At 46.9% G+C, this 12970-nt stretch overlaps 1 protein-coding gene across 1 annotated transcript in view; it reads left to right on the top strand.

Annotated features, from left to right (window-relative positions):
* The window catches only part of OXCT1 (3-oxoacid CoA-transferase 1), a 448860-nt gene that overhangs the window by 2205 nt on the left and 433685 nt on the right, over window positions 1–12970 (top strand). The window contains exon 2 of the mRNA XM_069221450.1: window positions 382–490. Within this exon, the coding sequence (XP_069077551.1) occupies window positions 382–490 (109 nt within the window). The remainder of the gene's footprint in view (window positions 1–381; window positions 491–12970) is intronic.

Raw genomic sequence — 12970 nt, 5'->3', positions numbered from 1 at the left:
GGCAAACGTTTTTCACTCTTGTCTATCTAGCCTTAGGTGGTGTTACAGAACCATAAAAAGCGCCCGTGCCGCCTTGTTTTTCTACCCGTCCCTTCAAATTAGCACAATCTAATTGTTATGTACTTTTTACCTGATTATTTCTGAAAATGTTACATTGTTTCCGTTACTAATTTGTAATGCCCCTGGCATCATAAATCCACAACGTAAAGATACATTTAAATGAGCTCATTTGATAGAAAATGTGTGTAATGCTTATTGAAAAGATGCGTTCATTCCCGTTGCAGGTGTTAATTGATACCCGAATCACCCACTTATACCTTTGCAAAGCCATCATCGAAGTTTACATTACACCCAGTTAGAGCCATGTCCATTTCATTGCAGGCTTGTGGTTGCTGTTTTTCTACGAGCAGTCAAAACAATGCAAAGTTTTATTCTGATCCAGTCGAAGCAGTCAAAGACATTCCGAATGGAGCCACTTTACTTGTTGGGGGTAAATATGTAGCTGAAAACTCTTAAATCGGCATTTACTTTCTGTGGTGGAACATATTAATTTGGCAAACTATTAATTTTTGTGTACAGTGAAATCAATAAGTTATGTGATACTTTAAAAATGTTAATTTGCCATCTAACACGCGTTAAATAATTGTGTAAGTAGAACCTAGCCTGAAGTAAGAACGAGTACACGACAGGGGCCCTATTCAGAATGTCCTTAGATTAGTCATCAATACCATCTGCTGGTCGATATTGCAGACCCCGTTTCATATAACTATGATGTAAGAACATTTACACCAAGGGTTGAAACTTAAGACAGGAAGTATAGATTTTCCATGATTGTAAGGTTGAGTGTGGACATGGGTGATTCTAGAGGTGGAGCAGAAGGGTGCCTAACCCTAAACATAAACACCTGTGAAAAATCCACCTAGAAAAACCCACCTATTAACGTTGCAAATGTGTTTAATTTGCTTAAAGCCTAAAAAATGCCGGAATTGCTGAATACTGAGGCCCTGGTTACAAGATGGTCGGAATGAAGTGGGGCATTTAACGACGCATGGTAAATACCATTAACCCAGGGTGAGGTATTTATTATGCATGGTAAGCACTGCCTGCTCTGAGCTTCCAACGTGAAAATGAGGCATAAAACACTGAATAGGTTTTTAACACACCTGGATATTGCATGTTTTCACTGTTTTTTTTCTATTTTCCCCCTTCCCATAACTTTGTCATGTGTCACCCACCAGAATTGGAGGGGAAATCTGCAAGGTTCTGATAATCATCATATCTCGTAATTTCGAACCACTGTGCAAACTCCTGCATCTTCTATTCAGGGGTTTAGACTCTAAGGCTACTTAGTTTTGATTCCACCTCGTGGCAGTTTCTTTTACTACCCTATACTTCCTGACCCTATATCTCACTCTTACAGTTTTTTTTTCATTTCTTCCTTCTCCCTTTGTCTCAGTTTTAGTATCTTTCACTACCTTTTTTCTCACCGTTCTCTCTTTCTCTCTTGCTGAGGGTCCAGGTAGGACTCAATCTAAGTGCCATTCTCCCAAAAATGTGTGGCTTGATGAAACTCTTGGGTGAAAACCTGTGAATCGTCAAAATCTTTTTGAATTTTTCCCTAAAATAGTTAAATAATTAAGAGGTAGATTCCTAGCAGCCACTGGTACGAGATTATGCTTGAGGTCTGTAGTTTCTGGTGCTATTTACACAATTAAGTGTTAACGGCCCCAGCACAGATCAAATAACTAAAATATGCACTAAGCGTTAAGGAATACTTACGGAACAGAGTACTTCCAGATTTTGCATTCAGTGTGTTTACTTTAATGTTGTTTTTCAGAGGTCTGAATCAGGATGATTGCAAAGTCTAGCCCTCTGTGTTTCCACAAGCTTCCCATTCTACAAACCACCATGCTTGCAACTATTCCCTGGAGGAATTCTATTTTTTCATATTCACATACATTTCTGATTTAAAATTAGATGTAAATGAACAGATGAGTGTAAACAAATATAAACTTACGTTTATATAAAGATATCTAAAATCCACAGCCCAAAATACATTCTGTAGTTTCACCTACATCCTAATAAGGGATTTTCTACTTGAAACCCCATAGAAGAAATACACTCTGATAATATAGTACTTTGTAAGTGTGCCTGTTTGTAAGCAGATAAAGGAACTGGTTTGTTCAGAATATCACAATATGTCAGAGTACGTATGTATTGGTATTTGTACAGCGCAAATCTAGTTACAGAGGAGCCTTGAGATACAATTCTTAGTATTTAGGAATTGTATTCACGAGTGATGATTCTGATTATGGACATATGCATTGTTCTGTGAAGAGGTTAGTCTTCAAATCCTTCAAGAATAACAGAGGTTAGGGGCAGGTTTGATGTGGACAAGTATGGTGTTCTGATTCCCATAGATGTAAATGGAGCTCGCTTATCTTTCTAGTTTTCTCTCGTGTCGGAACCCTTCTCAAGAGGCCATGGGCAAGCAGGAGCTAGTGGACTCAACTTTGGCGGGTCTTGGCTTTTCACTCCTGATGTCCTGTGGCTCGACCTATTATGGGTCCAGAGTAACTGGGCCAAGAACTACCCCTTCAGCCCTGAACTCTGTGCTCGCGCATTTCGAGCCGACAAAGACTTTTCGGGAGGAGAGGTGCAAGATATGCAAGGGCTCATAATTCAAAATACAGTGACCCCAGTACAATGATTGTCCAATACTGATCTTTATTACACATGCTAAATACAGCCTTTTAAGTAATCACTATACTCTGTGCTACCTGCGGTTTGGTGGAGGTGTGACCTCAGGTACTGCCCACACTACTGACGTATGTCAAAATCTGGCTGTAGTCTTGAGCTCTCCAGGCAGTAAACCGCAACCTTGAACACATCTCACATCGGATAAACGGTATTAAAACACGTGCAATAGTATAAAGAAATTGTATAATGATCACTAAGTTCACATGCTAATTATTTACATAGAAATTATATACATCCCAAAGAAAACAACACATTTTAGTATAACAATTAACTTACTCCAAGGAGGATTTCATCAAACCAATATATACAATAAAGTTCATAAGGTTTTCACCAATTAATCTAGTTCTAGAATAAATGAAATCTTATTCATAAGAAAATGTCCATTCCATCGTCCCGCTGTCACAGTTGCATCAATTGAATCCCAAAAGTTCATTAAATTCCAAAATAAATATATTCCAATTCAATTATTCCATTCCAATTATGAACAAAAGGTTGCAAAAAAGTATCTACAAATTCGGATAATCTTTCTGTAGGGCCACCTACACCCGAAACTATTGGTCTTCCAGGTGGAAATGTCGATTGTTTATGAATTTTAGGTAACGTGTATATACAGGGATATTTAGGGCGAAATACCTGAAGATATAAATGTTCATCCTCATCCAGTAATTCCCTCTCTCTCCAATTCCTCAGCATCTTATTTATATATTTAGTGATATTATTCATGGGATTAGAGACTATTTTTTCATAACAATTTTCATCAAGTAATTGAGTATATATCTCCTGCTCATAATTTTACGGTTCAAAATCACTATATTTCCTCCTTTATCCGCTCTCTTAATAATCACAGTTTCATCTGATCTTAAAGATTGTAGTGCATTGTATTCCTCTTGATTTAAATTGGGTTTGTGTAAATATATCCCTTTCATATCTTGTCTGTTCAGGTCTGTCCATACCATTTGATAAAATGTCTCTATATTATTATCCAATGCGGATCTAGGTATCCAGGTTGACCTTTGTTTCAGGCCACTGGTAATATGTATATCCGATGATAAATTCAATTCCTGTAATACAGTAGAAACCGTAGTAGGATTATCTTCATAGTCTGTAATTGTCATTAGTGCCACTGTATCATATATATCTTGAATAGACAAGCCACTAAGCACCGGTTTCTTATATACAACCTGTTGAGTATTGTTAGAAATGGGGTCTTTGGTTGACAGTCAGGTTACCCCCTGTTCAAGCAAGGACCCTCACTCTAGTTAGGATAAAAGAGAATCACCCTCAGCTAACCCCTGCTTACCCCCTTGGTAGCTTGGCAGAGCAGTAGGCTTAACCTCAGAGTGCTGGGCGTAAAGTATTTGTACCAACACACACAGTAACTTAATGAAAACACTACAAAATGACACAACACCAGTTTAGAAAAATAGGAAATATTTATCTAGACAAAACAAGACCAAAACGACAAAAATCCAACATACACAAGTCAAGTTATGATTTTTTAAAGGTTTAAAAATAAAAAGAGTCTTTAGGTAGTTGTAACAACACACTAGCGCTGCTAGCGTGAAAATGTACCTGGTTTGCGGCAAAAATAACCCCGCACGGGCGGTGTGCGTCGAAAATAACCCTGCACGGGTATGTGCGTCGAAAACAGCTCGGCACGGCGAGGCGCGTCGAAAAAGCCAGCCACGCGACGGTCCGAAAGTCCCGCGGCGCTGGTTGCGATCTCTCAGCCTTCGTCAGCGATGCTGCGCGTCGTTTCTCCTGCTCCGGGCGTCGATTCTCCGGTCGCGTTTCCTGCGGCGTCGTTGCTCAGCTGCGGAGCCGGCGTCGCGTCGTTTTCTCAGCCGCGATCGGATTCGCGTCGATCTTTTCTCCGCACGGTGCTCGGTGCGTGTATTTTTGTCCTTAGGCTGCCAGCCTCTCCTTTCAGGGTCCCAGGAACTGGAAGGGCACCACAGAGCAGAGTAGGGGTCTCTCCAGAGACTCCAGGTGCTGGCAGGAAGAAGTCTTTGCTATCCCTGAGACTTCAATAACAGGAGGCAAGCTCTACATCAAGCCCTTGGAGATTTCTTCTTCAAGATGGAAGGCACACAAAGTCCAGTCTTTGCCCTCTTACTCAGGCAGAAGCAGCACTGCAGGAAAGCTCCACAAAGCACAGTCACAGGCAGGGCAGCACTTGTTCCTCAGCGATCAGCTCTTCTCCAGGCAGAGGTTCCCCTTGATTCCAGAAGTGTTTCTAAAGTTTGTAAGGTTGGGTGCCCTTCTTATACCCATTTTAGTCTTTGAAGTCACCTTTCTTCAAAGGGGACTCACACCTTCTTGTGAAATCCTGCCTTGCCCAGGCAAGGCCTCAGACACACACCAGGGGGCTGGAGACAGCATTGTCAGAGGCAGGCACAGTCCTTTCAGATGAGAGTGACCACTCCACCCCTCCCTCCTAGCAGAGATGGCTAATCAGGAAATGCAGATCACACCCCAGCTCCCTTTGTGTCACTGTCTGGTGTGAGGTGAAAAACAACCCAACTGTCAAACTGACCCAGACAGGGAATCCACAAACAAGGCAGAGTCACAGAATGGTTTAAGCAAGAAAATGCTCACTTTCTAAAAGTGGCATTTTCAAACGCACAATCTCAAAATCAACTTTACTAAAAGATGTATTTTTAAATTGTGAGTTCAGGGATCCCAAACTCCACCTGTCCATCTACTCTCTAGGGGAATCTACACTTTAATCATATTTAAAGGTAGCCCCCATATTATCCTATGAGAGAGAGACAGACCTTGCAACAGTGAAAACGAAATTGGCAGTATTTCACTGTCAGGACATATAAACCACATTACTATATGTCCTACCTTATCCATACACTGCACCCTGCCCTTGGGGCTACCTAGGGCCTACCTTAGGGGTGCCTTACATGTAAGAAAAGGGAAGGTTTAGGCCTGGCAAGTGGGTACACTTGCCAAGTCGAATTTACAGTGTAAAAATACACACACAGACACTGCAGTGGCAGGTCTGAGACATGATTACAGAACTACTTATGTGGGTGGCACAACCAGTGCTGCAGGCCCACTAGTAGTATTTGATTTACAGGCCCTGGCACCTCTAGTGCACATTACTAGGGACTTACTAGTAATTCAAATATGCCAATCATGGATGAACCACTTACATATAATTTAAACAGGAGCACTTGCACTTTAGCACTGGTTAGCAGTGGTAAAGTGCCCAGAGTAACAAAAACAGCAAAATCAGAGTCCAGCACACATCAACAACCTGGGGAACAGAGGCAAAAAGTTAAGGGAGACCACGCCAAGGATGAAAAGTCTAACACGTGTCCCCCCCAGCTAAAAGTGGGGAGCAACTACCCAACCTCATGGGAGTTCTCATCACTAAGGCGGAAGAACCTGGACAGACCATCAGCATTGGCGTGCTCTGTACCGGGTCGATGTTCCACCGTAAAGTCCATCCCCTGTAGGGAAATGGACCACCTCAACAGTTTTGGGTTCTCACCCCTCATCTGCATTAACCATCTGAGGGGTCTGTGGTCGGTCTGAACTCGGAAGTGAGTCCCAAACAAGTAGGGTCTTAGCTTCTTCAGTGCCCAGACCACAGCAAACGCTTCACGTTCTATGGCACTCCACCTACGTTCCCTGGGTAGTAACCTTCTGCTAATGAAGGCTACGGGTTGATCTAGGCCCTCTTCATTCAGCTGTGAGAGTACTGCTCCAATACCATGCTCTGAGGCGTCTGTCTGTACAACAAACTCCGTGGAGTAGTCAGGTGCCTTCAGCACCGGTGCTGTGCACATGGCAGCCTTCAGGGCATCAAAAGCGTTCTGGCAAGCCTCTGTCCAGATCACTTTCTTGGGTTGCTTCTTAGAAGTCAACTCAGTTAAGGGGGTAACAATGGTACCATATCCCTTAACGAACCTCCGATAGTATCCTGTGAGACCTAAAAAGGCTCTCACTTCAGTCTGGGTCTTGGGAGGCTCCCAAGCCAGAATCGTGTCAATCTTAGGCTGTAGGGGTGCCACCTGGCCACTCCCCACCTGGTGTCCTAAGTACACAACAGAACCCTGCCCTATTTGGCACTTGCTCGCCTTAATAGTGAGGCCTGCCTTCTGCAGGGCCTCTAACACTCTCCAGAGGTGTTGCAGGTGTTCCTCCCATGTGGAACTAAACACAGCAATGTCATCCAGGTAGGCGGCACTGAACTCATCCAGTCCTGCCAACACCTGGTTGACCAACCTCTGAAAGGTGGCAGGGGCATTCTTCATCCCAAAGGGCATCACATTGAAGTGGAAGTGCCCATCGGGGGTAGAGAATGCTGACCTCTCCTTTGCCCCTTCAGTTAAGGCAATCTGCCAGTACCCAGATGTTAAATCAAACGTACTGAGGTACTGGGCAGCTCCTAACCGATCAATGAGCTCATCAGCTCGGGGGATGGGGTGTGCGTCAGTCTTGCTGACCGCATTGAGACCCCGGTAGTCCACACAGAACCTAAGTTCTGGAGTGGCACCAGGAGCAGTAGCCTTTGGGACCAAGACCACTGGGCTGGCCCAAGGACTGCTGGAGTGCTCAATAACCCTTAGGGCTAACATTTTGGAGACTTCCTCCTTAATGCAAGCCCTCACCCTGTCAGTCACCCTGTAAACCTTATGTTTAACAGGTGTACTGTCCCCAGTGTCCACATCATGTGTGCACAGGTGTGTGACTCCTGGGATCAGGGAAAACAGTGAGGCGAACTGTCCCAGCACGTGGCGACAGTCCCTCTGCTGTTCCTCAGTCAGGGAGGGGGAGAGGATCACTCCCTCCACAGACCCATCTTTCTCTCCTGCAGACAGGAGGTCAGGAAGAGGCTCACTCTCTTCCTCCACCCCGTCATCTGTCGCTAGGAGCATGGATAGCTCAGTTCGCTCAAAGTGTGGTTTGAGGCGGTTGACATGTAGGACCCTCAAGGGGTTCCTGGGGGATTGCAAGTCTACCAGATAGGTGACCTCGCTCTTTCTTTCCACCACCTCAAAAGGCCCAGTCCACTTATCTTGGAGAGCCCTAGGCTCTACTGGTGCCATGACCCACACTTTTTGTCCAGGCTGAAACTCAACCAGAGTGGCATTCTGGTCGTACCACCGTTTCATGTCCTCCTGGCTTGCTTCCAGGTTCTCCTGAGCGAGACGCCTGAAGCGGGCAGTCTGGTTTCTTAGTGCCAGCATGTAGCTAAATACATCCTGGGGTGGTTTACTAGGAGCTTTCTCCAAAGCCTCCTTCACCAGACTGAGCGGTCCCCTCACAGGGTGGCCATAGATGAGCTCAAAGGGGCTAAAGCCAAGTCCCTTTTGAGGCACCTCCCTGTAAGCGAACAGAAGGCATGGCAAGAGGACGTCCCACTTACGCCTCAAGGGCTCTGACAGGCCCTGAATCATGCCTTTCAAGGTGCGGTTGAATCTCTCAACCAGACCATTACTTTGGGGGTGGTAAGGGGTGGTGAACTTGTAGGTTACCCCACACACCTTCCACAGAGACTTCATATAAGTGGATATGAAGTTTGTACCCCTATCAGATACTACCTCCTTGGGGAACCCCATGCGGGTAAAAACCCCCATCAAGGCACGTCCCACCACGGGGGCGGTGACCGTCCTTAGAGGAATAGCTTCTGGGTACCGTGTGGCATGGTCCACCAAGACCAGGATGAACCTGTTGCCCATGGCTGTCTTGGGATCCAGAGGCCCCACAATGTCAATTCCTACCCTTTCAAAGGGAGTACTGACTACCGGTAAAGGTTGGAGGGGAGCTTTGCATTTCCCCCCACTCTTGCCACTTGCCTGACAAGTCTGACAAGATCTACAATAAGCAGCTGACTGCTTGTTCATCAAGGGCCAGTAAAAGTGGGAGACAAGCCTCTTATAGGTCTTGTCCTGCCCTAGATGTCCTGCCAAAGGCACATCATGAGCCAAACCCAGTAGGAAGGTCCTGAAGCCCTGGGGTACCACCAGCATACGAGCTGACCCCGGCTCAGGAACCTTAGGCTCACTATACAGGAGGCCATCCTCCCAATAAATCAGGTGAGTACCTGGCGCCCCGCCAGCCGCCTGGGCTGCAGCCTGCTGCCGCAGTCCCTCAAGAGTAGGGCATTCCTTCTGCGCTGTGCAGAATACTTCCCTGGTGGGTCCCCCTTCCTGCTGCCACTGCGACAGCTCAGGGACCTCCCCCAGTTCAGCCACCTGTTCCCCTGTAGGTTCCGGGGCATCACCCTCAGGCTCTGCCTCCTCCCGGACCGTGGGAACTTCTGGGGCGGGTTTCCCGCGCCTCCTGCCTTTCCTCTTCTTGGCGGTCCCCTGGGCCACTGTTTCAGGCTCCAGGGGCTCTTGACTACCCTGATTGGCTGCCATAGACCGGGTGGATACGCATACCCACCCAGGCAGACCCAACATCTCCAAGTGAGACCTGTGTTCCACCTCCTTCCAAGGGGAATCTTCCAGGTCGTTGCCTAGCAAACAATCAACAGGCATGGTTGGACTCACAGCTACTTTCCAGGAACCTGAGACCCCCCCCCATTCAAAGGGAACCTGCGCCACTCTGCAGAGGCGCTCAGAGTTGTCTACTGCAACTACTTGGTGAAGTACCCGGGGATCAATCTGCTCTTCAGACACCAGGTGACTCCTCACTGTAGTCACACTGGCTCCTGTGTCTCTCAGAGCCTCCACCCTCTGTCCATTGATGGTCACCCATTGCCTGTACTTCTTAGTGTTATCAGGCACTAGGTTTCTCTGGACCATCTCACTGTCCCCTAGTGAGACAAGGGTCATTTCTGCTGGTTCCCACCCACCTGAAACCAACTCCTCCCCAAGCGCTACACTGGCCAAACCCTGGGACGGCGCACCAGTGGGTGCCGGTGTACTTTTGGGGCATTTGGGGTCCCCCCTCACATGACCCACCTGGTCACATGAATAGCACTTACGTAGGGGACCACCTGCCATTGGCTTCCCTTTGGAGAACCATGTCTTCTTTTCACTGGGGGGTTGGGAATCCTTACCCTGGGAATCAGTTTGGGGCCCTTTAGAGAACTCATCCTGTTTGCCCTTACCCCCCCCTTTCTTCTGAGAGGGACCCTGCCCACCCTTGGCGTGGTCTCCCCCATACCTCTTTTGGACCCTGGTGCTCTCCCAGCGGTCCGCTTCCTGTGCAAGCTTCCTGGGGTCAGTCAGCTTGCTGTCAATGAGGTGCTGGCGCAGCTCTGGAAAACATAAACTGTACAAGTGCTCCCAAGCAATTAAATTGTAAAGCCCCTCATACGTGTTTACCTTACTGCCCTTCACCCAACCATCCAGTGACCTGCAACAAGAATCAACACATTCCAACCATGTTTGGGATTCCTTTCTCTTGTAGGATCTAAACTTCTCTTTGTACTGCTCAGGGGTGAGACCATACCTGGTAAGTAAGGCCTCCTTCATGGCAGGGTAGGTGAGACTCTGAGCATCCCCTAAGGCCGTCAGTGTGTCCCTCCCCTCTGCCTCAAAATGCTTCCACAGGGCTGCCCCCCAATGAGCTTCAGGGACCAGGTTCATGTGGAGAGCTGACTCATAACCCTTGAACCACAAGTAGATATCATCCTCCCTCTTATAATCCCTCACAAGGTCTTTTGGGATGTGTACCCTTCTCTCAGGCTGCACTGTAGAATTGCTGCCACCATCCCTACTGGACTGGCTTCTATGATCTATCTCTTTCAAGCTAAGCTCATGAGCCATTGTTATCTTCTTCTCCTCAAGGGCTAGCCTTCTCTGCTCCAATTGGTACTCCCTTTCTGCCTGTCTGTCCTGTAACTCTTCAGGTGTCAGACCCTTGGAGGATACACTGCTACTTGCCCTAGAGATTCTCCCCTGAGACATAGCAGGCCCACCCACTACATCAGTGTGAGTGACTTGCAACTCCTCTTCCCCCTCTGGCTCCTCATCTGTGTGCCCCTCAGCTGCTTTGGCTGTCACCCAGGCCCTCAGCGCCTTTTGCAGCTCATCCTTCTTGGATGAGCTCTTAATGGGACAGCCAACATTACTACAAAACTGCTTCAACTGAGCCACCTTGTAGCTCTCCAATTTCTCCAAGTCAAAAGCAGCTTCAGCTAGGGCATCTCCAGACTGAGACATGATGAGAGGTTAAAAAAAATATGCACAGTTCCAAAAACAGAAAAGCAAGTTCTCAAATGAAGTTTCAGCAAAGTCAATCCCGGGATCAGCGAAAAAAAAGAAACTGAATGCAGAGAAAAACAGTCCAAGTAAAAAACAAAAATCACAAGACTAGTAGTATGTGGTCACGTAGTGGTCTGAGATCAAAACAGTAGTGTACACTTAATTACTGTATGTCAAGTACAAATACAAGTCCAAATCCCGACCGCTGGTCACCAATGTTAGAAATGGGGTCTTTGGTTGACAGTCAGGTTACCCCCTGTTCAAGCAAGGACCCTCACTCTAGTTAGGATAAAAGAGAATCACCCTCAGCTAACCCCTGCTTACCCCCTTGGTAGCTTGGCAGAGCAGTAGGCTTAACCTCAGAGTGCTGGGCGTAAAGTATTTGTACCAACACACACAGTAACTTAATGAAAACACTACAAAATGACACAACACCAGTTTAGAAAAATAGGAAATATTTATCTAGACAAAACAAGACCAAAACGACAAAAATCCAACATACACAAGTCAAGTTATGATTTTTTAAAGGTTTAAAAATAAAGAGTCTTTAGGTAGTTGTAACAACACACTAGCGCTGCTAGCGTGAAAATGTACCTGGTTTGCGGCAAAAATAACCCCGCACGGGCGGTGTGCGTCGAAAATAACCCTGCACGGGTATGTGCGTCGAAAACAGCTCGGCACGGCGAGGCGCGTCGAAAAAGCCAGCCACGCGACGGTCCGAAAGTCCCGCGGCGCTGGTTGCGATCTCTCAGCCTTCGTCAGCGATGCTGCGCGTCGTTTCTCCTGCTCCGGGCGTCGATTCTCCGGTCGCGTTTCCTGCGGCGTCGTTTCTCAGCTGCGGAGCCGGCGTCGCGTCGTTTTCTCAGCCGCGATCGGATTCGCGTCGATCTTTTCTCCGCACGGTGCTCGGTGCGTGTATTTTTGTCCTTAGGCTGCCAGCCTCTCCTTTCAGGGTCCCAGGAACTGGAAGGGCACCACAGAGCAGAGTAGGGGTCTCTCCAGAGACTCCAGGTGCTGGCAGGAAGAAGTCTTTGCTATCCCTGAGACTTCAATAACAGGAGGCAAGCTCTACATCAAGCCCTTGGAGATTTCTTCTTCAAGATGGAAGGCACACAAAGTCCAGTCTTTGCCCTCTTACTCAGGCAGAAGCAGCACTGCAGGAAAGCTCCACAAAGCACAGTCACAGGCAGGGCAGCACTTGTTCCTCAGCGATCAGCTCTTCTCCAGGCAGAGGTTCCCCTTGATTCCAGAAGTGTTTCTAAAGTTTGTAAGGTTGGGTGCCCTTCTTATACCCATTTTAGTCTTTGAAGTCACCTTTCTTCAAAGGGGACTCACACCTTCTTGTGAAATCCTGCCTTGCCCAGGCAAGGCCTCAGACACACACCAGGGGGCTGGAGACAGCATTGTCAGAGGCAGGCACAGTCCTTTCAGATGAGAGTGACCACTCCACCCCTCCCTCCTAGCAGAGATGGCTAATCAGGAAATGCAGATCACACCCCAGCTCCCTTTGTGTCACTGTCTGGTGTGAGGTGAAAAACAACCCAACTGTCAAACTGACCCAGACAGGGAATCCACAAACAAGGCAGAGTCACAGAATGGTTTAAGCAAGAAAATGCTCACTTTCTAAAAGTGGCATTTTCAAACGCACAATCTCAAAATCAACTTTACTAAAAGATGTATTTTTAAATTGTGAGTTCAGGGATCCCAAACTCCACCTGTCCATCTACTCTCTAGGGGAATCTACACTTTAATCATATTTAAAGGTAGCCCCCATATTATCCTATGAGAGAGAGACAGACCTTGCAACAGTGAAAACGAAATTGGCAGTATTTCACTGTCAGGACATATAAACCACATTACTATATGTCCTACCTTATCCATACACTGCACCCTGCCCTTGGGGCTACCTAGGGCCTACCTTAGGGGTGCCTTACATGTAAGAAAAGGGAAGGTTTAGGCCTGGCAAGTGGGTACACTTGCCAAGTCGAATTTACAGTGTAAAAATACACACACAGACACTGCAGTGGCAGGTC

Source organism: Pleurodeles waltl, chromosome 1_1 (assembly GCF_031143425.1).
Source record: "Pleurodeles waltl isolate 20211129_DDA chromosome 1_1, aPleWal1.hap1.20221129, whole genome shotgun sequence".
In the NCBI taxonomy this organism is placed as follows: domain Eukaryota; kingdom Metazoa; phylum Chordata; class Amphibia; order Caudata; family Salamandridae; genus Pleurodeles; species Pleurodeles waltl.
Note: the sequence above shows the minus strand (reverse complement) of the source record. Positions and strands in the feature narration are given on the sequence as shown.